The following is a 26,996-nucleotide window of genomic DNA, read 5'->3' on the forward strand; positions in this document are numbered from 1 at the left end:
CCACTCCCTGTGCTCCTGCAGTACCCCCTGGGAGCTGCCCTGTGCCCTGCAGGGACAGCTGCCCAGCCCCTCTAGCACACGTAATTATTGCTGCCCAGATTCAGGATGCTACCTCTGAGGGTAAATTCACAGTGACAGTGTCTAGGAGAGTATTCCAGGATCTCCCACCAAAGGGATAGCTCAAAGTGGGAAGCTGAATCTTGAGTTGCAGAGGCGTGGGCTCTCTGGAGCAACAGGAAGGGCTGGCTCCCCCTGAAAGAGTGTTCCAAATCATGCTCCAAACCATCTCCTTTTCTGCGTTTGAGCAGTATGTGGGCTTCCATCTGTGGCTGAGGTCCTTAGGCTGTACTAATTACCAATGGTGAGCAGATCCTGTGTGAGATCCTGTGTGCTCTTCAGACTTCAGGTGGCTGGGTCAAGCCGCGATGAAGTTTATTTCTCTGCGTGTTTAGCAGTTTGTGTGATGTATCATCTCAGTACCATTCCTCACCCATGCAGAAATATGAAATGGGAAAGGGACATACATGCACATGTATATGCTGGACTACTAATATTAATCACAAGAATGCTTTTCTCTTGTCTATGGATCAGTCTTCATTCTCCTCGCCCTCCCCAGGGTAATATATATGGCTCTGAGGGTGGAAACACTGAACTGCTACTGAATATTAACTATTAAAGAGTTGTCAGATCTGTAACAATTCATCACAGCCAAAATAATGTTGCAACATAAGTTGACAACATTGCTCTCTATAACAGGGTAATTCTATGAGGGTCAGAGTGACACTCATCCTCTTGGGAAGCAATTCTGATGAATTGAAAATTACAGTTCAGATACCTTTGAGGCCCTGTTAATCACAGCAAAGGTGGTGGAAACACATTTTTCTTATTGAAGAAGTAAGTTAGATGGGAGTGAGTTAATATCAAAGACTGCATTATTAATAACATTACCTATTCAGTCTTCATTTGAATAAAGGGTTATGCAGGGGCTGGGTTCTTTTCTTCTTTTCCTTCTCTTGTGAATCTCAGGGGGAAAAAATCCAAAGAGACAATGGCAAAGGAAATTTAAGATAGAAAATTCTATAGGAATGTGTAGGTCTGCAACTTACACTGAGAATGGATTTTTAAAAAGCAAAATTGTTAACAGTTACTAACAAAAATCAGTGTAGGACCAGCTTTAGAGAAGAGAGGTCTTTTTTCTTTTAAGTCACAAGTGATGAGTTGATGTCCCCATTTCTCCCTGTTCAGTAACTGAATTCAGCACTTCACAGGCCCATTCAGGGCCCTGGGACATAAAATACTGTAAGAAAGTGGTAAGTGGTCCATATGACACTGACAGTTTTCACTTAAGGAACATTTACTCATGTTAAATGATACAACAGATTGCTTTCTGTTCATGTGGGTTTTGATATGTCCACTGATCAAACAAAAATCTTGCTTCTACAGGTATCATCCTGAACTATTCTGACCAAAGCTTATGGAGATTCTTCCCTGCTTTCATCTTTTTTTTTTTTTTTTTTTTAAAGCTAGGGGTGGAGAATGAGAAATTATCTTCTTTGATCTCCAATGAGGAAGGAAAAAAAAGGACTGTTCTGTTCAGGCTTTTGGCTAACACAACAAACAGTGTTTAAAATTTAACTTTGCTTAATTAATTAGTAATTCTGTTTAGTGCTGTCTGATCTTCATCCAAAAGGTATTTTGAAGCTTGAGAACTGAACATGAAAGTGTTTTGGGTGAAGATGGTCAAGTAAGGCATTTAATCTGGCAGTTTCTGTTGATGAAATACAGCCAGTTGGGGAACTAATTGGAAAAGGGAATCATAATCTGGCAAAATTCAGCAAACTCACTCCAGATAGAGTGTGGGAAATGTAGGTTTAGTGTTTATGCATGTATGAGTTACATCCTGGCTAGCAGAGAGGTACCATATTGTCTTTTGTTATCTGCATCTTTAGTACAAATTTTTTTGTAGGGAAGTAGTAAAAAAATCCACCCACCTCTCCCCAGCATAATAGCCAAAATAGAAACCAGCCCCAAACCACCAAACCAAAAATGCCAGACCTAGATAGAAACCTGTGAATCTGCATCAGAGTTTCTAAATACTTCTACTTAGAAATGTCCAACTATTGGGATTGGCAAAAGGAACTGAACCTTTATGGGAGGTGGTGTCGCACAGACCTGTGAGTTTGACTACATTTTATTGAGGAGAACAAGCTGTTCTCTGAATTTTTGCGTGAATTTCAGTTTAGCCATTCCTTACTATCCTAGTAGTGTCTTGTCAGTTAGAACCATGCCTGAATATTTAAAACGTATTTTGGTTGTCTATATTTGTTGGGGTTTGGTTTGGTTTGTTTGGGTTTTCTTTTTTTTCTTCTTTTTGCAAGCTGTCACAAGGTCTGAGTCACTGCCCTTGTGCTCTGTCTCCTCCTGGTCAGGTGCTGGCCGTAGGTCTTGTGACATTGTGACTCTTTTTTTGCTCTGTGGTTTGCAGTTGAGCCTTTAATTTGTCTTCTGACTGTCAACAAGAAACCATGAAATAGAACATGGGTTCTCTCCATATTTTCAGGTGAAATACCCATCCCAGATTGGTAGGAAGCACTGCTAGTACAGCTTCCTCTGAATTGGTTTTGACTTGTCGCACTGGATGTAAAATGGACAATTAATTTTCCTACAGTAAGTTTCAGAGAAGGCAGCTTGATCTTTGTTGTTTTGAAGGGTGTGTCTAATTCATCAGCTTCAGCCTTCAGTCAGGGAAAGCTAAATACGTGCTTCTGGCACTGACCCAGGACGAGCCTGTTTTCCTATGTGCTTGTTCTGGTGGCTGTGGAACAGGAATGTTCCTCCCTGATCCCCTTCTCCCTGTGTTCATTTGCCACTGGAGAAGAGGGCCTTTGCTCAAGCAAAGTTATCTCCATCAGGAAGATTTCAATCAAATCAGTAGAATAAAACAAAGTGTGCATAATGGGGATGATGTTTCCTAATCCATGGCCTCCAGGAGAACTTAAAAATGAAATCTGAATGTGAATGTAATTGTTAATTAAAGGACTTCTCCTCAATTTAGACTTTCAAACATGGCTGTTATTGCTCTGGTTGTTGCGCAGTCAGTGAGGAATGTCAGTTATGAATGAATGTTTATTATGTTTGCAATGAGAAAAATGTTGGCAGAACCAGATAACTCAGACATCAGAGACCTCAGATAAAACAATGAAATGAATTCTTTTTCTATCCCTTTGGTTCTCATAGTCTCTAAGTGCTGCTGCATCTGCTAGGTCTGTAAATTGGAGGGGAAACCCTGACCCTATTGATGTCCATAGGAATTTCACTACTGAGCTTGGCCAGCTCTTGGATGCTCAATCCTACCAGTCAAATACTGCTGCTGAAGTTCAGTTTGACTGTTATAGAAGTGCTTATAACTTCCCCTCCTTGTCTTAATAGGTAATTTTTAAATTTTTCTTTTAATTTACTCCCCCGCACATCTCAGGTTCTAGTGTGTGGTTTGTTGTTCTTTTCGTCATGTACAGATAATTCTGTCCCTTTGCTTCTGGTAGTAGTTTTAAGGAACTGCTGTGGAATCCTCTCTAACCAAAATGAGAGGAAGGCTAATAATGCTACACTTAAAAGGTTTGGTTTCATGTCTGGCAGGTGCTGACTTTAATAGGTGGTATTTTGACAATTCTCCAATTTTGCTTTTACTCTGGTTTCTCTCAGTAATGACCCTGATGTTATGATAGGGTTAAGGCATCACTGTAATGCCCAGTCATAATTCACCACTGTGGAATTGCACAGCTTCTCCCATAGTTCTGCTTTTTGGGTTAAGGTGATGCAACAACACGTACCTTTTGGAATGGCTGTCCTCCAAAGAGGTTCTGAAGTTGTTTGTCTATTTAGCCTGAGTTCTCTAACCGCTGTGCAAGATTTGGAGTTGGTAGCCCGGACTTGGACATTGATCTGAGTTGCACCCTTTGGTTCTGGCCTCAAGATCCTATTAACCTGTCTGACAAAAATGCAAAGTATGGTTGAAAACTAGAGTGAAGCTGTCCTTATTTGAAAAGGCAGATCATTTGACAAAGTGCATGGTCCTTTGCTGGAAAGAGCCTTTGAGAAACGTAGGATGACATGCCACCTGAGTGAGGGTGAAAGTTTAAATGCTCACTTCTCCACCTGAATGCAGCTCTATTTTGGTGTTTTCTTTTTTCTCCCGTTTTGTCAGATCCAGGATAGAGCCAGGAGAAAGATATTTTTTCTGCCTGAAGTTAACTGTTCTAACTTCATTCAATACACAGAACACAGCACTTGGCTTACCTCATTTCTGGGATATTTTGTTGATTCCTAAACAGCATTTTGAATTATTACCCCCTTTCCTTAGGAATGAAAAAAAGAAAAAACCCAAACCCCGAAAAAAAGGCTTAATTCTTCTGGGATGAGTCTTAATATCTTTAAACTGGTGCTCATTCTCTTACTCTTTTCCTCCCCCACTTCAATTATGAGTAATTGGGTGGTAGTAATTAACAATTGTAGAGAGAAACATCTGCTAATACACTTAAGCCAGTCAGTTTGTTTTTCGTGAAAGAATGGTATTTCACAATTTTTCCAAGTTAATATTTTTCCTTTATTGTCTTTCCAATTTCAAATATTGTCCAGACCCATTTTAATAGTGTCTTAAGGTTATAGAAGTGAATACAAGACCATTAATAATGAACAAGAAAAGAACATAATAAAGAAAACATATGCAATATTTCAATTCATGAAACATTCTGTTAGGGAACATTGTTTTTGAGAGCATATGGTTATTCCCATGAGAAGCAATACATATACTTTTTTTTCCCTCCAGTTGTGGATTCCCACAACAAGGGTATGTTTCTCTGTCTATTTGTCTATGTAGCACGTTCTTTTTGTCAGGACTTGTTATCTGAGCAGGGAGGTAAGTAAGTATTTTTGCACAGATGATGTATTGTATGCCGACCTAATTCTGATGGCCTAGACTTTAGAAACACAAGTCTATTAATTCTCCACAGTCTTTTGAGATAGCTATCTTGTCTGGTCTGGTTTAATATCATTGGCAGAGCTGAAAGGAAGTTCACATTGTGAATATATCTGAAACCTTGGCATGCGGCTCACTGGTGGATCTCTGTTTACAGGCTGCCAGTTTTAACTGTCCCGAGCAGACATTCTCGTTTTATTTATAAGTAGGCTCTGCATGTGTTTGTATCCCTCATGAAATCGAGCACATGTCAATAGACAAAACTAAGTATAGCAGCAAGAGACCAAACGCTTCTCCTTCTCTTCTCAGACCAAACAGTATGTATTTTTAAATGTTCATTGGGTTTGGATGAGGCATGTGGGGATATATGCACAGACACATTATTTGATCACTTGTAAATACTATTTTAGTATCTCCATATTGCCCTTTAAAGTTTCCTCAGTTAGATTTCATTTTTCTTTGCTGAACAAAACTTGACATCAGGATGAGATCACCAGATTTCCCCATTTCATTTGAGCTCCAAAATGAGTAACTGATTTCAAAGGATAATTCCCTGGAGCAGCAAGGCCAATAAGTTCTTCAGATCAAAGGTCAGTGAAGCTCAAAGAGGATAAATTCTGGCATACAGTATTTAAACTCTCCCAAGGAGTGTACTGCAAGCTGTATCCCCTCCTTCTCCAATAGTTGAACCCTTGTTTTTTGAGAAGACTAATTTGTCAGTGCACATTTTTTCCTCTGTTACATAAATTATACATTAAAGTGAAAGCTTCCTATCTGAACACACAAACTGTACATCCAGAAAGGTTGTTAACCCCACCAGGGGAAGGGCTGCTCCTGGCAGCAAAGGTAACTCTGCTGTTCCTCTCTGAAGCACCTGCTGGGCTCTGGAGCTCTGTGCTAATGCCAGTGGCAGGAGCATGGTGGTGGAAAGGAGGGAATGCTCTGTAAGACACTTTGTTTTGACAGAAAACCCAACAAAGGGCACTGTGGCAGGGAATAGCCACCTCCTGCAGGATCTGCCATGTGCTGTGCCTAATGCAGTCTGCCTTGCCATTGTCCTTTGGGATGCTGACCCTCAACAGATAAAAGACAACTGTAGAAGTCTTTTGGCCATTGTATACTTTTAAACATTTAAGAGAATGTGTGATAACAGGAGTGGATTTTTTTTTTTCCAAATGGCTGTTCACTGCCCCAAGGAAGCTAGGGGTCATACCAGCCCAGCTTTCATTTATTTCACATTCCTTAGAACAAAACTGGGAGGGATTGCAAAAGCCTCTTTTACAGAAGTTTTTATCAGGTTATAACTGTGCTTGTGAAGAACCAGTCACTGGTGCAGATGAGGCACTGAAAATCCAGGGGTGTGTCTAATAGCTATAGAGAACCACTATCAGTGTAACTGTCCTTGTTATGAAGGCCCAGGTTACCTTTTCATTTCTTGTTGATTTTAGAATGAAGCAACAAAGCTTGACTGAAGTAGACAAACAAATGTTGGCTTTTGTTGTATGGGGGTCTTCTTGTCACCTTAGCTTTGAACTTCTAGGAATGTGGAGTTGTATTCAAAGGGCAAAGTGGGTATAAAGCAAACAGCACTTTGTCAGATATACTTCAAAGTTATGTATTGGAAACAATATTTATTTTAATACATGTTTTACCTGCGATAAACACCATACAAAAGCCTCCTAAGAAACAGTCCCTGCTCATCCAATAACGCCAGCTTAAAATAATCAGGGAAGAAACTGATGTGAAGCAGATTTGTCTTTCTTTCTCTGACCTTCCTACTTAGCTTATGTTTGTTTGGTGTAAGGAGTCCTAACATGACTTGGAGTAGAAATCAAAGTATATCAATGTGTCAGTATGTGTACAATAAACACCATCGAACTGGTGTAATGCAAATTACATGTGTGTAGTGGGAAGCTGGTGTTAGTATAACCTCAAAACCACCAGTAAGTATCAAAGACAGGAAATTCCCAAGGTCACCATTTCAAGTTTATTCCCTTTTCTTTACTGTGCATCTGTCTTATATAGCATACCACAGTTTTGAAAACAAACAAACAAAATGAATACAATAATGTTAAATTTAAACAAACAAATGTAGTGCAGTGTAACAATGTGAATGTTGGGGCAGAAATCTTCTGGAATTTCTGAGGGTATGAAGCTATGGTAATGGGAGTTGTAAGAGTTTTATTTTGGTTTGTGTTTTGGTGGTTTGTTTTTGGTTTTTTTGTTTGTGTTTTTGGTTGGTTGGTTTCTTGAAGCTAATTTTTTCTATTTTAAGCATGACAGAAAGTGCTGGAAAACGGCTAATAGAGTATCTTAACTTCTAGCATGTTAGTGACTTGCTTTCCTGGAAAAATGGTTGGGAGGCAGCTCAGCAGTGTGGAACACCAGGCGAGCCAGTAAACCCAGTCTGAAATGGGTCACACTGAACTGGACGGGATCATCATGTCACCTTTTTTGTAAGAATCTGACTTGATTGAACTGGCACTTAATGAGAAGCTACTGCCAAAGGCATCCACAGGAAACAGTTCCTAACATAGCATTAGGATGAAGGCTTTGGGTAGATGCAAATGCTGCAGTGCAGGAGAAGAAAATGCTGACTTTAGGACCTGTGTTTTTGCAACATTGTTGGATTTTGGGGAGTTGGAAAGATTGCTGCTATATGTCATGGAGTGTGGGCATAACACTGGCAGAGGTGTGTGGATGTGTAGAAAATCATATCTAAAAGTATGAGAGTAGGGTTTAAAAGTTTGTGTGTATTTTCATAATGCTAATGAACATAGAATTAGTTTTCCTCAGATAGGGTTTCATCATGTGCAAGGCTGAATGCCCCTGCAGAAGCCAAAGGAACAACTATTAAGTTCTAGGCATTTGTCTTTTAATCCACATGATAAGCATACATCTTTCTGTTATATATCTATGTAATGATATGTTGTGGTAGGTATTAATATTGATGCTCTTTATGAATGCTATTGATTTATGCAAGTGCCTGATGTTTTAACTTGAAACTTGAGTGAAATATGCTATTTCATGCATTGAAAAAATGCAGCTTAACCTTTTTGGCAGGTAGTGTTGCCTTCTTGGAAGGTACTAAACTTTGTGTGTGTTTGAAGAGTGAAACTGTAACAGAATGAGGGCTTTATTTCAGCTTCATTACTTCACTCACTGCTGGTGAATGTGATGGGTTTTTGCAGTATGTCAGAAACTTTCAATATTTTGCAAATTATTCAACTTATTTGCAGTAACAGTTCTGCTATTTTAAATTCTCATAATACTGTGTTTGAACTTCCTGTGACTCTAGTGATGTTTGTAAGAGAGGCTGTGTACCAAACACTGTTGGTAGATTGTCTGCTGAAATTATCCCAGATGTGTAGTGAACACAAAAGCAAATCAAGTATAATGATCCTCTCATACAAGTTTGCTGATATCAATTTCACCCTAAATATAAAGACAGATTTGAAAATATGAGACTGCTTTGACATTTCCTTATAAGCATTTTTTCTTAAATATGCTTTTCGCAGTGGCTTTGCCTCCAGAGAAGACAGATGGAGTTTGCAGTGGAGATGAAAAGAAAGCAGAAAAAGAAAGTGACACACGCACAAGTTCCAAGAAGCAACTGAAATTTGAAGTAAGTCCTTTGTATTTTAAAGTTTCACTGTACTGACATAATTATTGTAGAAAAATAACCTGTGGACCAAATAGTGTCATCTGATGCATGTTTATTGCTCCCAATGTTTGTAGTGGGTACAGGAGGCAGCAGAACTGGCACAAATCAGTGCTTTGCTGTCAGTGCTCCATATGAAGCGATTAGTGACACTTATTTCCAGGTTTGGAGAGAATCAAATTATGATTATTTCTCTGCAGGATCTAAAATACATAGTAAGAAGAAGTTTTCAGTTTAACCCTTTATTTATTAGGCCAGCTACCCATATTATCAAATATTTAGATCGACTTTCATGGACTATTGCACTTGATTAAATCTGCCTAATGTAAAAGATGCCTGTGAAATCTTCTGCAGTGGTTGATCTTCAGTGCCCAGGTCTCCAAAGTGAAATAACCCTGACCTACTACATGGGAAATCCATCTGATCACATGGCAGGAGGAGGAGGAGGAGGATGATGAGTCCTATGGGCTATATCCTTGTAGACTTGCATCTGTATAACATCATATAACTGTCAGACATTGTGTGCAGTTGGCAGATTTTGTTTCTGTAGGAAGTGTTTTCATAAATACGAGTATGGAAACATGCAGTCACACAGCTAGTGGGTTGTCTGTCTTGGTGAGGAGGAAGATATTCTGGCACCAGCAAAAAACAGCACAAATATTCATCTCTGCACTCCAGCCTTTCGGTGCTGTCAGCCTCTCTAAGTAATGAGCTTTGTGTTTCTTCAGTTGATGTTTCAAAGACCATGCAGGCACCTTGCAGCATGGCTGGGGTGTTCTTTTCCTTCTCAGTCTGGTACAATTTTATATTTTAATGTTTTAAAGCAGATTAAGAGGAGGTAGGTTTCCCATGGGCAGTTCTGGTGTTGCTTTTGTGCCTTCTGGGGAGGTGACTTCTCTTTTTTCTCCACAGCTATAACTCTTTTTCTAGGCCTATCTTATATTCTACATCAAGTAGCAGACATTTGCAGACAGGAAAGACATGATAAATTGCAATTAACAGTGCCTTGACATTTGAACATTGGAGGACACCTGTCAACATGGTTGGTGCCAGAGTAACTGGAACTCCACTGTAGCAGCAAAGTCTGTGCTTGTTCCCAAGTAGTTCTTGGCATGCCATAAAGGTTAGCACTTGGTTCTAGGCACTGTGACTAATGCACGGAAGGTTTCCATGGCTCTTCACTAAGCAGAGCACATCCTCACATAAAGATATTATGTTAGGCAATGTGGGACAGGGAAGTATTAATATGTGGCAAGAAACCAAGTATTGATATTTTTTTCCCTTGTTCTACAAATGAAAGTTTTCCAGCAATGTAAGCTGGGAGCTAAGAGACTGGTAAATGCTTCAAAGGTATAAAAGAATCCAAAACTCTAGTGCTGCGACAAGAGGTCTAAACCTGAGGTGAAAGTGATTTGGCTTTTAAAGGTGCCAGGAATGTTTATGTAATACGAAACTGTGTTTCCACAGTGGAGTGTGGGGCGCTTGGCAGCTCTCAGCCGGGCTGGGTACAAGTGAGAGGAGGCTGCCTTTGAACTCGGCAGGGGACGGGGTACCCAGAGCTGCTGTGGGGAGTCGGTTTCAAGTCGGGAGATCAACCAGGTGTTTTGAGGTCTATCATGCTAAAGCTATTTGGGGCTGCTTATTTTACTTGCATACAGTGACTTTAATTTTAATTGCACTGTAATTTCTCTGTTTTGCCTTTTTGTGGCTCTGGATAATTCTGATTGCACAGGCCTTGAGAGACAGCAAACGATTTGCACCCAGGTGACTGGAGTCAGTCAAAGTGCATCCTTTGTTCTTGGTTTTGGTTTGGGGATTTTTTTTCCCCTTTAACAAATTGATTTTTTCAGGCTTTCCACAGATCACACTCTCACTAACAGCAGCATAGTTAAAACAAGGAGCAGGCACCACTCCCAGTTGTTCTTGCCAGTTCCAAGGCAGCCTCTGTTTCAGGAGCTTCAGTGGCGTGGCGTGATGTTGTACTGCTCTGACTCTGACAACCTTTGCCTGTCGAGTGTCTGTGTTGAGGACAGGTCTGTCTCTCTGGTGGGGGTCTGTGTCCACACTGCATTAATCCTTCCTCCTGGCCCTGTGGTTTGCCACCTCGCTCTGTCAGTCTGCTCCTGTTGTCTTCCTCCTCCTGAGTTAAGCGTAGTTTTCCTTCTGACTTTAGTGGGGAATCTTGCCATGTTTCAAGAGCTTCAGGGAATGGTCTTCTTGTACCTTTTTGTGTTTTCTACAATGTAGTAGAAAGCAAGTTGTGAATTCCCTAAGAGTTAAGAGTGTTGTGTGATTATGATGGGACCTCTTTGTTGTGGTAGACAGAGGCCTCTCCGGGACATACCCTGAGAGCTTCTTCCTACAAGGGAGGAAGAAAGCAAACAGCCTCCTACAGAGAGTCTCCTCTGCAAACAGGCCTTTTGCTTTAGGTAATCAGCTGCTCTTTGCATGTTTCTTAGGAATTGCAATGTGATGTGTCTGTAGAGGAAGATAACAGGCAAGAATGGACCTTCACACTGTATGACTTTGATAACAACGGAAGAGTCACACGTGAGGTAAGCAAAGTACAGCTGCCCCTTTATGTGCGGCGCTTGCTACCAAGAGAAGTGTTTTATAACAGGAACATTTTTTCTACTATGAAGTAGAGGTGTCCTGCCAATTTAAACAGCAGTTTCCATGGACCCTTCCCTCCTAGAAACAATCCCACCCCAGCAGTTTGCTGTTTTCAGATCTGCTGTACCATTTTTTAAACTGGTTGCTGTTTAATACCTGAGATTAGCCTTTAAAAAATAGTACTGGCATTTGAGGAGGAAAAATATCTGAAACAACTGAACAGCTAAACACATTGTCAAAATAAACCCCTGTGAATGTATATTGTTCTGGCTTCTCTCCTGCTTTTCAGAGTTAAGCTAACCAAATAGCAAGGTTGCTTGCTGACATTCTTTCAACAGTACTAACTATACCCTTTTATTGTTTTTATGAATATTGGGCTGATCTCTGCCTTTTCCCTCCAAGTATAAATAGCACTGATGATGTTCTCTGGAGGACCATAAAAAATGGCTGTCAAAGCATACCTATGTTATTTTTTATTATCAGGATGTCTTCAAGCCAAATAAGTGGATGTATAGATTAGGATATAGTCCTTTTTCAGAGCTATTGCTGCCCAAATTGAATAATATTTCTTCTAGAAGAATGTCTTTTACTTGGGATTTATGCCGTGTGCTGTCATTGATTTTTATGATGTATGTTTACTGGCTCCCATTCCTTTAGATAATCAACAGAAAATCAAAGGCTTTTTTCTCTCTTAGATCTGATGCTGGTGCCTGTGACAATTACTAAAAACTGTTTGAAAGCAATAGGGCAAATACTGAAAGTGTAGTGGCCTTAGACACCAAAAAGTCTGAAGCAAATTTCTTTTGACATTGCCAAATGTAGTGGTTGTTCAGGGTTTTTAACATGTATTTGAACATCATTACAAGGCTATTCTTATTGTCTCTACTCTGTTAGTGTTTTGAATAGACAAGTGAAATCTGGGCCCCTCATGCACAAGAACAAGCAGATGAAAAGTTGCAGGCTGAGTCCAGAGTTTCAAATAGGAAGATGAGATAGAGAAGGGCAAGAAGGATGGGTGAGGTGAGGAAGTAGTATTGTATTTGTTAATCTTTGTGGAACAGAGACTAGAAAAATGAAATAACTTGCTTAAAGTCTCACAAGAACCTAGTGGCATATTGAACCCAGGTCTTTCAAGACCCAAGGCTAAGTCTTCATTACAAGATTATTGTGACTCTCAAAAATAGGGGAAAAACACACAAAATCCAAACTCAAACACATGAGTGTCTTTTACATTCAGGCATGGAATTCCCATTAATGTCGGTGGGGGTTCCATGTGCTGAACATAACAAGAATATGCTTTCAAGTATGTATACAATAATTACTTGTGATTATGTGGTACACCAAAGAGCTTAATTTGACTGTACTTTGAGAATATGTTACAGCCAAATTCTATCTCTCCCTGCTACAAGAGAAGACTACAGCTAAACTGAAACCAAATCTGCTCTGAGGTCTGGAGGTTGATGCATTCAGGCTTGAACCTGTGCCAAAAAAAATTCTTTCAACCACAGGACCAAATAGGTTGATAATTTTCAACTCTTTACATGTGATCAAAGATAGAAACAAGTAGTGTGCACCATTCCAAATCTTCCCCTTTATATTACACACTTCTTTTGCACACTGTTCCAGGGCCATTTGTATAAGCCATTTTGGTTATCTTCTGTTGAATCCAGGTGCAATTTATGAGGGTTTTTTGAGCAAGAATGACCAACAATAGGAGCTCATAGATAAACCTGGTCACTAAAGAGGAATTTTAGTCTTTTAATATGACATAGAATTTCTTATTCTCTTGGCCCCTGGGAGATGGGCAGACATAGTGTGCCTGATACTGTCCTTTGCTAAGCAGCTTTGCTCCTGTTCCAGCAAGTGACTTAAGAGGGGGAACATTAAACATTTCAATAGTTTCAATTAAAATTAATAAGAGACATATTTTCAGTTAAAAGTATGTGAAGTACATTGCTGGAGCAGGGACAAAAGGGGCAGTCTGAGGAAGAGGCAGATCTGTACCAGTGCCCTTTAGTGAGCTGATGAAAATGCATTCAGAACCAGTCAGCTTTTCTTAACAAAGGTCCAGTGTTCTGGTGAGAAAAGCTTAATATGGACCTTTTCTCCTTCTTGGAAAATTTCCCTTTAATGTCTCCTGGATTTATATCTGGATTTAACAGAGAGATTTTTTCAGTTAGTTTTTTACCTATAGACCTGGAGGTGCTTTGCAAAAGTAAGTCAGTAGCATTATTCTTGCTTTTCACCACATTGTAAAAGTGAGACAGTGGAAAAGAAGTGACTTGCCCACCCACATCCATTTAATTTGATTCCAAATCATTGTGTTTAAAACATTGGACCTCATGTCCAGAGAGTTTCCAAGTGAATCCAGTGTTAATTTAAAGTTTGTAAGACACACGTAGGTGCGGAGCAATTTTACTGATAGGCTGAATAGGCTTTTTCATTCAAATGTATAAAAATTGTAAATAAGGTGCGTATTTGGTCAATACAACTTCTTTTGGGTTCTGTGGAATGGCAGATCACTGCTAGAGCATTCAAATTCCATTTTAGTGAAATTTCTCCTGGATCTAACATCTTCAGAACTTAATGCTGCTTTAATTTCCTCCTGGAGTCTGTATGACTTATTCTATAGTCCTTAGAATTAGAAATTCACATCTGGTCATGCTTCTCAAAGAGATAGACCCGTTATGAAAGCATAATTATTGGGATAGTAAATTATAAATTAACATTACTGTATGTTATTAAACTTCTGCTTTTTCTGTCATAAAGATGACCAGTTCTCAGTCCTTTTTGGTTTAGTGAGAGATAACTTTTCCTGCTGTAATATGTATATTACAAAACTTGGCTAATAACACTTCCCTTCATTCCCTAAACCATAAGAGGACAATTCATTATATACAGCAGGCCTTTTGAGAACTGACAGCTGCGCTGTAATTATCTTCACATGAATATTTGTAATCGGACTTGAAACTTGGATAATTGAACTAATGTGTTTTGATCTGTGAGGTTTTATATTGAGCTCTCTGAATGTAATTATGCTTCATAAACACTAGCTTTTTCTTTTTTTGGTAACCAGTTCTTCCGTGTAAAATTGAGTTTCTTTGGTGAGCGGCTGCACAGGAATAAGCACACAAGAAAGTTGCTTGTCAGGATTAAAAAAACAAGAAGAAATTTCTTCTAGAGCAGCTTTTGAGCAGATAGCAAGTGAAGTTCCTTTTGCGAATGATTTAAAAATGTATGTGATCAAACAGAGCTGATGTTACAATAAAAACATCCTGCTGTATGTAGAAATCAGACTACAAACAAAGTACAAATGAGACATTTGTATTTATCTTTTTCCAAGGGAAACGTAATGAACTGATATTGATGTTTCTCTTCATGCATTTTTAATGCTAAAATTGTTCTTTGTATCTTACACTAAATATTGTATTTTTCCTCTTATGTTTCCTCTGTGACTTGTTCTTTCCCTTTTTAGATTCTTTTACTCCTGTACTCTGCTGTTTGAGGCTATACCTGCATTCAGAGCTCAGCACCAAGTCATTGACTTGGGGAAGGATATTGGCTTTTTTGGGCCAACCATTTATCAGCTGACCCTTATCTTGAAATTTGTTGGTTTTCACTGTGTTTGTACTAACCCAGGATAAAAGAAGAACAATGAAACCAATGGATAGAGGAGCAGTGCCTGTTTGTATCTGTGGCCATCACTTCAGTCATTAGAAATGGTGGCTTCATGTCAGATAGAAATATTAAGAAAAAAATATAACTTTCTTGGTTTTAAGGGGAGTCAAAGAATTTTCTCTCTCAGGCAAGCTATAAAGACTCAAACTGAATCTTTCCATTTTAATTAACTCTTTGGGTTTGGGGGTGTTCTCTGGGTTTTTTTATTTGTTTGGTATTTTTTTTTTTTCTGAGGGGAGGCTGGGTTTTTGGGGGTTTAGGGTTTTTTGGGGGGTTGTTTGTTGGTTGGGGTTTTTTTGGGTACAAATATCTCATTCTGCTAAATTAATTCTAATGGAAAAATCTATTAGTGTCTTCTACAAAGGTCTCTAATTTGCTAACTAGTCTTGTGATGATAATCTATGCTAATATGGGGAAAATAAGGTCATCCCTCTACCTCTGTTACTCCTTAAAACCTGAAAATAATACTTGGAATAAGGACTTCCTCAGTCTCACATATATTTTGTAAGGAATGCAGAAAACTTCAGTGCTCTTGTTCTTTTTTCAGACACATTGATTTCTCTGACTGTTATGAATTTCTGTGAGTGTTATAAATTACTGTTAGTCTCCTACTAGAGATCCATAACGTGTTCTGCAAATACATGTGTGAGTGCAGCATACATGTGTGGACTTAACAAATGGAAGTATTTCAGGCAATCTATTACATTTTCTCTTGTTAATATATTTTGTTGCATTGGCTGCGTGATAAAAAAGGATGGTTTTTTCACCCTGGAAAAACCAACTGTGGTATTCAATAAGCAAAAGACAAATAATTTTGGGTATGGCACATGCTGGCTCTTTGGGTACTACTCAAGGGGTATTTGGTTTCCTCTCTGTGGAAAAATATCCTAGTTTCAGTTTTTGTACTTGATTAACCTAGAGATCCCAGCAGAAATTCTGCATACCAGAAGCCCCTCAGAAGTTAGAGTCATGCAGAATACTTCCCCATTTGCTGTGAAGGAGAGAAATATTTTTGTTCATTCTTGTTTCTCTTTACCCATTTAATATAGTAGTCTAAAAATCCACTTTTTGTGGGGGAAGGGCCAAGCAGTCCAAAGCAAAACAGTTGCAAAATCCCATGATTTGTACAACTCATAATTCATTGTGCATAAAAGTTTGATTCTTTGGTAGATGGGCTCTGAGTCATGCTGGTTTATGTATCAGACAAGAGGAACAACTAACTAGGTTTTATTCTTGATCTTTGATGCTGAATTTCTTGAGGATGGTGAAATGCACAAGCTGGTGTGGAGAGGGTAAAGCTGTCTCAATGGATTTAGGCAGTTTTTAAATGAATTTAAATACAGATAATGTTCAGTGGGACAGCTTTCAAGGGAAACAAGTCTGCTGGCAGGCTACTGGAAGATGAAAATAATTTGGGGGTAAATATACATATAACTATAAAATACAGAGCATGTAACATATATCTTAATGGTCTATTGCTAGCAATTTGACAAGAAACCATTATCATATTAGCTGCCAAAACAGGGCTGTGAGAAAGGAATTATAGTCACAGTTCAAATTTTATTGACAAAAACAATTCTCAGTAGATCTGTGCCTCAGAAATTCATGTGTTATAATTGTGAAACAACAGGAGCCTAAAGCTCAAGTGGTACATGAGACAGAATGGCCCAAGTAGTCTTGTTTGGCCAAATCAGAACTGTCAATTTGCTGCAATTCCAAACCCCAAATCAGGACCACAAGTAAATGAATCCTGTAATTAAAATGTTGTTGTCAGTATTTAGAAGATCAGCATAAGCACTGAGTGGTTGCTCATGGCTGTCCCTAACCTCGTTCTTGGGACACATCCAGTGTGACCACCACGTTCCTGCAGTGCCAGAATGCAGAGCACGTCAGAGCTGCATGTTAAACACATAGCAAAATGCAAAGGCAGCAGTGTGTAAGTCCGCATGGGTGCTGAGTCCTCTGTGCCCTCATTGCCCAGCCTGGACATTACTTTGGGTTAAGTTGGGCCCATTTGGCTGAGACGTGCAACTTCTCCTGATGTGATGCGTGTGTGCACATATTTGTGACTTGCCAAGTATGTGTCATACAGATGCCACGTTTTGCCTTCCCTGACAGCCTTTGGGAGTTTTAAACTTCTGAGTCAAACAGCTTGCTGAGAAAGACCCTCACAGAACACAAGGGGCAGGTTATCAGCCAGTTAGCAAGTTAGACCTCAGCCCTGAAAAAAATAATGTAAAAGGACAGTGGGGGATATTTGTCTTTGGTTATGAAGCTAAAATAGACTAGATGTACAAACATCTGGCTTTACCAATATCTGGCATAGCTGAAAAATGGAAGAAGGGAAGATTATTATGAATGAAAGAGTTGATAATAACCTCTTGATAGCAGCCTTGTGTGGAAAGATGACATGTTGGCTAACCAGCACTTGACCAGGAATGTATGGGAAAAGCCCCATTCACCCACGTGCTGAGTGTATGGAGCCCAGTTAGGAGTAAACACTGTGCTTAAGTATCTTGCTGAAGGAGAAGGTTTATCAAAGTGTGGGATTATAGCACAATGCTCCTGGAACATGATTTATGGAGGGTGTATAAAACAGCAGATATAGCTTGTTTGTCTGTATATGTGCTTGCCTGGGTTTTTTCTCTTAGATAAAATAAAAACTCAGCCCTTCAAGCTGCCTGTTTGGTTTGGCTCTGTCTGGCCACATTTAGAGGTCTGGCTAGTTTTCAAATTAGGGTGAAATGGAGGTGTGTTAAAGACCTGTGAGGTGTTCACCAGATTGACACAGAGTATCTCTCAAGCTTTAGACAGTGATTGTCAAGAGCATGGAGCAGCTACTGGTAACAGCCCATATAATCTCTTGCAACAATGAGAGAAAAAAATACATATTCTACTCTCTTTTTATGAATATATTGTCTTGAACTTACAGGTCTGGAGAAATTCTCCTGAGTGCAGAAAAGTTAGAGAGGTTACATGTTAAGACAAAGTCTGGACCCCCTAGGATTTAGTTATTCATTCTTCCTATTGAGCTGGAAAATCATCTACTGTAATATCATTGGTCCTGGCCATAAGGTCAGTATTTCCCTAAATTCTGTGTGAGTAGAAATTGTTATTTTTATGTCATTTTAAAAGCTGGTTCCATAATGAGGACTTTGTGGTATATTGACTTCTAAAGTGGTGGGGGGTTCCATTAGGGCATACTAAACTTTGAGCTACCCATGTTATAGGTATGACTCCTGAGCAAAGGAAAAGTTGTAGAGGTTTTGAGTTTTTATAGACCTGACTTTTAATCCTCAGAACCAGTTATACTTAACAAAAGATGATTTAGATATTTCCTTTGTGCTTGCAGGCATCTGGAAAGAGCTTAGGTAGGAGGATAAATCAAGGAAAAGGAAGAGCAGCATGGGGAAGTTCTCAGATATGCATTCAATGAGTTCTTTATAGCCTGCAATGATCAGAATACTTTATCAGACTGCTTTGGCCTTAGGATGGTGCCCAAGACCAGTTTGGGTAAAATCCCTTTGAGGAAAAGCAGTGAGACAAGAGATCCCCCTTTCATCCTGGCAATTTAAGGTAGTACCCTGTTTGAGCCTGGCTGGATTAAATCAACCTGGGAGATCTTTGAGCATCACCAGCTACTAAACAGTGTTTCTCCTGTTTGAAACCATTGGCCTGTTAAAATTGGCTGGTGTTCTGTCCAATATTGCCAGATGTGTAAGCCTCTGTTCACATCCCATTGCCTTCAAAGAGATCTGTGAAGAAGGTTCTGTAATAGCCTGACTGGATAATATTTGCTGTTCAAAACGTGTGTTTAAAACTGGTTGAATTTTGCAAAATAAGCTAAATCCCAAAACACAGATGGGAGGGTGATATTCAGACAGACATAATTTCTTTTCAAACCTGAGATTTACAGTTCTGCCACTTTTCTTACTGGTTTTCCTTAGATAATCAACCATTTAACTATGCCAAGGGAAAAAAAAAATAACCAAACCAATAGGAAGACTGTAACGTCCAAGATTTTCTTCAATTGATGGATTTGTTTTGGCCACGTGAACTCAATTTTTAGTGGAGTATGAATGATTATCCCTGTGTTCTGTGTAAATCAAAGAAACGAGAAGGCAGAACACCCTTTTGCTTATTCAGAGATTGGGAAACCTGCTGTTGTTATTGTTTTGATCTGCTTTGCCCCAGTTCATAAAACCATTTGGTGAAGACGTCTGAGGATACTTCAGCATTTAATAGTGCCAAATCCAAAATAATTGTAACTATTGGAGCTGTGGGTTTCATGCCATTTTCACAGTGCTGTGTTCTTTTGTGTTTCAATCCGACTCCAGGACATTACCAGCTTGCTTCACACCATCTATGAGGTAGTTGATGCATCAGTAAACCATTCTCCTAGTTCCAGCAAAACTCTGAGAGTGAAACTTACTGTGGCACCAGATAGCAGCCAGAAGAAAAAGAGTATCTTGTTAAATCATACTGGTAAGGATGTGCAATCAGACATTGGAAAAAAATAAAAAATCTTCCAGAGTCCCATGAAAATCCATCTCTGTACTTTGTTAATACAGATATGTATATAGTTAAAGCAAATAATTATGTGGGCATTTGAAACCCCACAAACCTGCTTTATGATCTTGACTGTAAAATTACCTGCCCTTCTTTCAGTGTCTCATCGGCAAATGAGGGTTCCCCCTTCTGATGGATTGCTTCTTTTGGAAGCAGCTGTAACCCATATGTAGTGTAGTTTTCTTTGTGCACTGCAAGGCAGATCTAAGGCCTTCTTGATTTGCACCACTTTATCTCTGCTCATATTGCAGCACTTGGTTTGTATGGAAGGAGGTGTAGGGGTATAAAATGTTTCTTGCCAGTGCATAGCTACCAGCGCTGCTGGATAGAAATAAACAATTAAGCATAAGTAAACTCAAATAATCTGTGCATAAAAATTGTACATTTTCTGTGCTGGAAGAGTCTGTCATTATAAAAATATTTGTACCATGATGGCTTATCCAACTTATCTTCACTGTAATAGTAATTGTATCAGCATAATTGCTTCAGTAGGTAGAGTAGTACTAAATTGAAATACTTAAAAGTATTTAAAATAATACTTCAATAAAAAATGTAGGCATCAGATCTAAAATGAGAGCCTGATCGCCTCAATTTTAATAAAATAATCACTCCCTCAAGAGCAGACACAAGCAAATTCTCCCTGCTGGGGAGCAATGTGGTGCATTAGGACAGCCCTGAATTGCCAGCACTGAGCCTGTCAGTGTGAGTGTGGCTCCACAGGAGTGCAGGGTAAACCTCACCCTGACTGAGATCCTGCAGGCCAGGTTACCTCTGAATAAAATCTGTCCTTTGGGCAAAAGCAGGACTGAGAAGGTGACAGGAAATGATAGGTCACATCCTGATCTACTGACACAAGCAGACGTGCTTGCAATGTAGAGTGTTGGTTGTGCTGATCAGCAAGGACAGCAATGTGACAATAATGTGCTTTATCCTGGCAGATTTGCAGAGTGCCAGGCACAGGGCTGAGAACAAAGCTAATGAAGAAGCAAGAAGCTCTGAGAAGAAGCAGAGGGCTTCCCTCAGGTAAGGGGAATGAACCCTGGCTCCTGACAGGCACTGCATACCTCTGAGGAAACCTCAACCATTGATTCCTTGCTTGCTTGTTTTTGGGGGTTTTTAAAATTTTTTTATAATAGAGAAATTACAGGAGTTTTCATTGTGGACTTAAGAGCAGATTCCATAGCTGGATACTTATATTAAAATGAAACAAAAAAAAAAAGAAAAAAAAGTTCTGGAATTTTCTTTTTCTGTGGTCTCTTTGGAGGATCTGAATTGTCTTTTTAGATGCCATCTGCAAATAAGTGAGGTTAATAGCAAAACTTTTTGGCTAAAAGTGTCCTAAAACCTTTTCCACTCCTTAGCAGCCGTCTCCTGCCTTTCTCTGTCCTCCTTCCGGCCCATCTTTTTCACTCACCAACTCAAATAGTGCCAAGCTTTGCATGGGTTACCAACTCATAACCCAAGCAGAGTGCTAACAGGTAATCTTGGTGTATATTTGATATATTTTAGGATTTTATGTTTCATAACAAACTGCTCATAAGGCAGAGGGGAAGTGTGTGCTGAAATGTTACAATAATGACATTGACTCATTAGTTATGTTTGTTTCTTCAGCTGAAAATTTAAAAAAAGAAAAAAAAAACAACAAACTTTTGGATTGCCTTAGATTTAGGGATATTTGTCTGGATACATAGCAAATTCATCAGGAGAAGGAGCATTCAGTCTTATTGAAACTGACAAGAGAACAGTACCTCCCTTTTTTGGATGGAGAAAAAATGCTAGTGAGTTATCCCCGTCAGCAAATCCCAGTACAATCAAATTTCAGATTAAAAGAAGAATAAAATTACTATTAATCTTGTGTCAGCAACTCTGTACAGAATCTTCTATGAACTGAAGAATACTCTGTGGTTTTACTTGCTGGCCTAGATGTGGTGTGCAGATTCCCTTTGCCCATTAGCAAAGTTTTACCCTGTGTGAATTCAATAGATTGGTTTTGTTTGATAATCTAGTGCAAAAATCCCCTTTCAGTTTGAAGTCCCCTTCTTATCCACCTTAAAGTCCTGGCTCTGCAAATGTAGTGTTTTTATGAATAGCAAGCACTTCCAATTAAATCCACACTCGTGGAAGCATCAAATGTTGGGACCAAATGTTTGTCCTTCTCATTCCTTTGATGAGAGGCTTCCTCACACAAAACTCTGTGTCTTGAGCTGAGTAGATCAGCCTCAGACAATGGTCAGCAGCTGCCAGGTTTTGTTACATCCCACTAGATGCAGACAGGATGAAGAGTGTGCTGTTCACACTGTGTGTTTCAGGGATGTTTGTGCACTCTGACCAAGCTGACAACCCTCAGGAAAGCTGCTGAGGCTCAGGTCAGAATCTCACAATATTAATGCAGTTGCTTCCCCTTTGAAAGCAGCAATGAGAACTTGTGGGAAGTGCACACATTTCTCATGTTCAGTCACTTAGGAATTCTAGGCAAGATGTGATTAATATTCAAGATAAAATGGATAGAAATGTTTTTATCCTTAAGGCTGGGAGATAGATGGGTTGGATTTTTCATTTGCTGGAAGCTACAGGCAGGAGTTTTCACCTGTAGGGTTAATATGAGTATCAAGATAAGTAGCTAGATTCATGGCTAGATAGCCTGGTTCTCCCTGGCTGACTTAAACTCTGTCTTCTCAGTGAGTGAGGCTCTCAGGGGATGTCCCTGCATTTTCTGCTCTGTGCTCTATTCCCCTTTCCTGCTATGTTGCTGTGTGCTTCGTGCCATCAGGATGATACATAAGCGTGGGAATTTTACAAAGGACTTCCATACACTCCACAAACACTCCAGCAGATGCCATTTTTTATTAAAAGCAGAACCATACCAAGCCCAAGCCCAATAACAACACTATTTTTACACAGTCCTCGATGCATGGTTGATGCCTGCCCAAGTCCTCCCATGTGTTTGCAGGACAGCACTGTGGCCTGGGTGCCAGACACTTCAGTTCTCAGAAGTACTGGAAGTTCCCTTTGACAGTGGAGCACATGTCTCATCAGTGTATAATTGCTTCACTGTGTATATTTGCATGAATATTGTGAACGTTATCTTGCATGCAAGAAAGTTATTAGAATGTAGGGCTGTGGCAGTACTGGCATAATTTTTTTTCTCTGTCTTGATGAGAGATTTAATTTATTACAGCAACAAAATAACAGGTTCCCTGTTTGCTTCATTTCCAAGAGACGGTGCTGCATACAGTGTTGCTTGATTGTGTTGGATTAAACTCAATGATGTTTTTTCTGGGTTAACTGTGAATTGTCTTCAGCACGTGTGTTAAGTCCCAGTGGTTTCTGTAGGTGATTCATGCCTGGCAACTGTAGTTAGGCAAGTTCTAACCCCAGAAATCTTTTATGTTGACATGCTAAAGTGTAACAACCTGTAAAATTGTGCCTGATACAGGAAAGGTACTGTGTTAATTAGGTATCCAAAATGTAGAGAACATCTGGACATTCCCTTTTTTGGTTTTTTTTGGGTTTTTTTTGAAAGTAGCCCATGTCACTTCTGGAGTTCAAAGTTGACTCTGAATCTTTAAACCTTACCTGCTTTCCAGGCAGACTCTCCCCCGTTCAGGAGACTCTACCTCTATCAAAGTAGAGCAAAAATGATCTTCCAGTTAGGTCAAGTCTTGTGACTTTGATAAAAGACACTGCAGACCTGTGTCTGACGGAGACATGAGGGGCCTCCGTTCTGTAATGTCCCTGAGCAGTACCAGCTAGACCAGGAAAGCCATTTGTGCCAAAGCTCAGGGGATCAGCAGCCTCTGGAAACTTAGAAATGTGTTAATAGACTAAAAGCAGAGTACTGGGCACCATACAGTACAGAGCTCATATTTAGCAACTGGTGTAGGATACAAGGCCAAATTCTGGTGTTAGGCTGACATCAGTGCACTTGCACAGAGAAATAGCAAAGCCAGTCTCATGGTCTTGGAGACTGAATTGTCTGAATGACAAGCAGCGACTTAATCAAGAGTTTTCTGCTTATACTGTTTGTTATATTGAAAATATTGTTCATATTTGCAGACTTCCCATTTAAATTGCTGAATAAAATTGTTTGGCATTATGGGCTGGCTACAATACTGTAAACTTCTGCCTGATTTTTTTCTGCCTCATAAATGAATGGTATTTCAGATATTCATTTTCAGGAAATAGTTCTGCTATAAATAAAATTGCAAAGCTGAGCAGGAAAGGGAGCTGAGATTCTAAAGCCAGCGTCTGATCTGACCTTATTAATTATATTTTGAAAAGCAGCAGTTACCTCTGAGTGTCCTACCAGCACCTTCTCTTCCCAGGCTCTCTTAGTTACTACACCTGTGTTGTTGCCTGTCTTTCTGAAGCAGGAGCACATGGACATGGATTACCCCAGCACTTCCTCACAGCAGTGGGAATGGTCATGAATCAAGCAGCAGATTTTCTTTGGCGTGTCCAAATTGGAGAATGAGTTGAATGATTCTGCCCTAAGACAGAAAGTAATAAATGCTAGGAGTGGTTTTATTTGCTTTTGCACATGTGATGCAATTTGAAAGCCTCCTTTGCTTTGCAACATCAGGGTTGATTTATATGAGGGGAAAGAACAGTCAGTTTAGGCCTATCATCATAGCAAGTCTGGTCATCCACAATTCCAAGCATTTGTTGTTTCTTTGTGAGCAGCTCCTGTCACTTCAAAGGGACTATTAGTTGTTGGTTTGTAGATGGTGATAAGAACTTTAAAGAAGTTCTGCTGAATTGTAATTTTGCTTCCTGCTGACAGATACTACCAGAGTGAGAACAATCCAGAGCAAAGTGGGTGCTATCGTCATTGTGTTGATGAGAACATTGAAAGGAGAAACCACTATTTGGATCTTGCAGGAATAGAAAACTACACATCAAAGTTTGGGCCAGGTAATTTATGTTGTAACCTCATAATCTTTTATTTCTTCAATTGCATGTTCCATGTCAGGGACAGTGAATTGCGAAGCTGTGTGAATTGTCTGTAGTGACTCAGGATAGGACTGTGAATGCTGCAAGGTAATTACTGGTGAAGGTGGTATCACAACAGAGTGGCTAATGTGCTGCAAGGCTGCTTTGATGCACTTGTTTGTGTAACTAAACTTGGAGCTGAGCCTAGGAGAACAATCTTTACATCTAAATTATTAAGTTTAGTCTATGGGTGAGGTAAGGATTGGCTTTTGGATGTTGGAGCTTGTTCCCAAGATGAGACCAGCACATATTTTATAGTTGCTACTGACCCAAAAATAGGAGAATGTGTGTTTGTACCTGGAATTTTGGCTCTAGTCCCCACATCAAAGAGATTTGGATTTCCTTCATTTCCCTGCTCTCTGCCAGGGTTTTACTATTCCCCTCACAGTTAATTTGATGACCAAGAGTTGGTAACATAAAGATTTTTATACACACACACACACATGTTGAGTCTTCACTAGATAGGTATTCATATTTGTGTATTATTTACTGGCCATAATTATTAAATGTAATTAAACTAGACAGCTATAATTGCATTCACTTCCTTAGGAAAAATTTGTTCTGCTGATAATGCTATCCCTGCCAACTGTATGCTACTAATTAAAACTTTGAAATACTAGATGACTAACTCAGCTTGTTATTTCCTAGGATCTCCTCCAGCAGCTCAAAAACATGACCCACCAGGCAGAATTGTGAATCAAACTAGATCCCGTTCTCATGAGCCTGAGACCTTCCATGCTCATCATAGGAAATCTCAAGTGGTGGATCCAAACCACATCAATCTGGCTGAAAGTTCCTATGCCAAGATTGCCGAAATCCAACAGAGGCTCCGGAGCCAGGACTCCAACAAGCACTTTGTGAGGTCTCCCAAAGCCCAGGGCAAAAATGTCGCCCCTGTGCATCCTGGAAGGGCAGTCAGAAATAAACCTTTTCAAGGGGTGCCCTTGCCCATGGCTTCCCCAAGTGCACGGGTGGGCCAGAACGTCCCGTACCTTCCCTTGCAATCCCAGCAGATCCACAAGAAGCATAAGCAGAGGGCAAAAGAGAATCACCAAATGTGCAAAACCTTCCAGTCTCCAGGGACAGTTGTGGAAAAGGAACACGTCAGAGACCTGCCCACAGTCATTTTATATGAAGGCCAAGTGGGACAAATGATACAAAGACATGAGCACCACCACCATCACGAGCACCACCACCACTACCACCACTTCTACCAGACATAGAAGAGATCCCACCAACATCCTCCGAGAATCATCCCAAATGAAGGAAATGCGTTCTTGTGATACCAGAACTAAGGCATTACTATGATTAATATTATCATTACTCCATTAATATTCAGCTAGCATATATTTTAGAGGTTATATGGAACTCTTGAAACTCACCCTATTTATATGTTGTGGAACCGCATAGCTTACTCAAACACCTTGTGGATTTTTTTTTTTTTTTAAGTGGCTTGTAAAACAGCAAGCAGCCATAGCTTTTTGAGCTGTGATTTAATGCAGGTCGTCAACGCACTTCTGTACAAGTACTACTTCCACTGTACTCAGAAAGATACTTCAAACACTCTTGCAGACATCTAGCTTTCCACTCTGCTGTACGTCGGCTGATCGCACACAAGCCTTTCATCAGGGGAGCAATGTTCGAAGGGTTGGACTCCAGAGATACTCAGATAATGGAAAATACAAACAGCTGCTACCTCTAGTATTATTCAGATTTTATTTTCTTTTTATTGATTGTAATGTGCTACAGGGGGGAATTTTAATATACTGTGTTCGTGTAGCCTGTTTGTGTTCACATCCTTTCAAATCATCTTAATTACAAGGAAATATTAGCTAAACTTGTCAACAGGGCTACATTTGTATGACTTAAACTTTATTTTCTTGGAGATTCTTCATTGACACAAGTACAGTCTGTTATATACTGGGTAATATTTAAATATACTTCTTTTATTTTTGGTTTTTCTCTTGCTTATTCTCCACTCTGTTTGGGGTACTGTTTGAAAAGAGAAGGATGTGAAAAGGGGTTTTCCAAAGCAGCACTAGACTTCAGTGCTTGGGCCATAAGTATCATTTGTGGGGGTCTGAGAAGGAGAGGGGTTGATTGGGGGGGGTTGTTTTGTTTAAATCCACAGTTCTTTGTTTTGAGAAAGAATTGAGGAGAATATACTTTCTCACTTTAAATGTTGGCAAATATATATAAAATATAAATATAAATATAAATATATATAAATATGCACACTCTCAGGTACATTTTGTTGTGTTTTAGAAATCTGTGGTTTGAATATTAACATTATATTTGATTTTTCCACAACAGTGACTTTTTAGAAACACATGCCATGGCATTTCCTTGGTGCCTCCAGTCTGAATTTCCCAAGCACCTATCAATTTTTGCTTCTCCCATTTTAGAGATGTGTATAAAAAGTATAATTCACAATCTTCCTGCATTCTTCTGCTTTTTCCATATCAAAGGGCTTCCATTCCATGAAGGAGAATCAGCCCACACTCACAA

The 26,996-nt window shown here is 39.6% G+C and overlaps 1 protein-coding gene across 1 annotated transcript in view; it reads left to right on the plus strand.

Annotated features, from left to right (window-relative positions):
* NKD1 (NKD inhibitor of WNT signaling pathway 1) overlaps window positions 1-26,449 on the plus strand; it is a 105,127-nt gene extending 78,678 nt beyond the window's left edge. The window contains exons 5-10 of the mRNA XM_012570178.5: window positions 8,494-8,600; window positions 11,096-11,191; window positions 19,265-19,412; window positions 20,435-20,519; window positions 24,280-24,410; window positions 25,137-26,449. Coding sequence (XP_012425632.5) covers window positions 8,494-8,600; window positions 11,096-11,191; window positions 19,265-19,412; window positions 20,435-20,519; window positions 24,280-24,410; window positions 25,137-25,711 — 1,142 coding nt within the window. The 3' untranslated portion in view covers window positions 25,712-26,449. The remainder of the gene's footprint in view (window positions 1-8,493; window positions 8,601-11,095; window positions 11,192-19,264; window positions 19,413-20,434; window positions 20,520-24,279; window positions 24,411-25,136) is intronic.
* The last annotated feature ends 547 nt before the right edge of the window (window positions 26,450-26,996 follow it).

The sequence above is a fragment of the Taeniopygia guttata genome, chromosome 11 (genome assembly GCF_048771995.1).
Source record: "Taeniopygia guttata chromosome 11, bTaeGut7.mat, whole genome shotgun sequence".
Classification (NCBI taxonomy): domain Eukaryota; kingdom Metazoa; phylum Chordata; class Aves; order Passeriformes; family Estrildidae; genus Taeniopygia; species Taeniopygia guttata.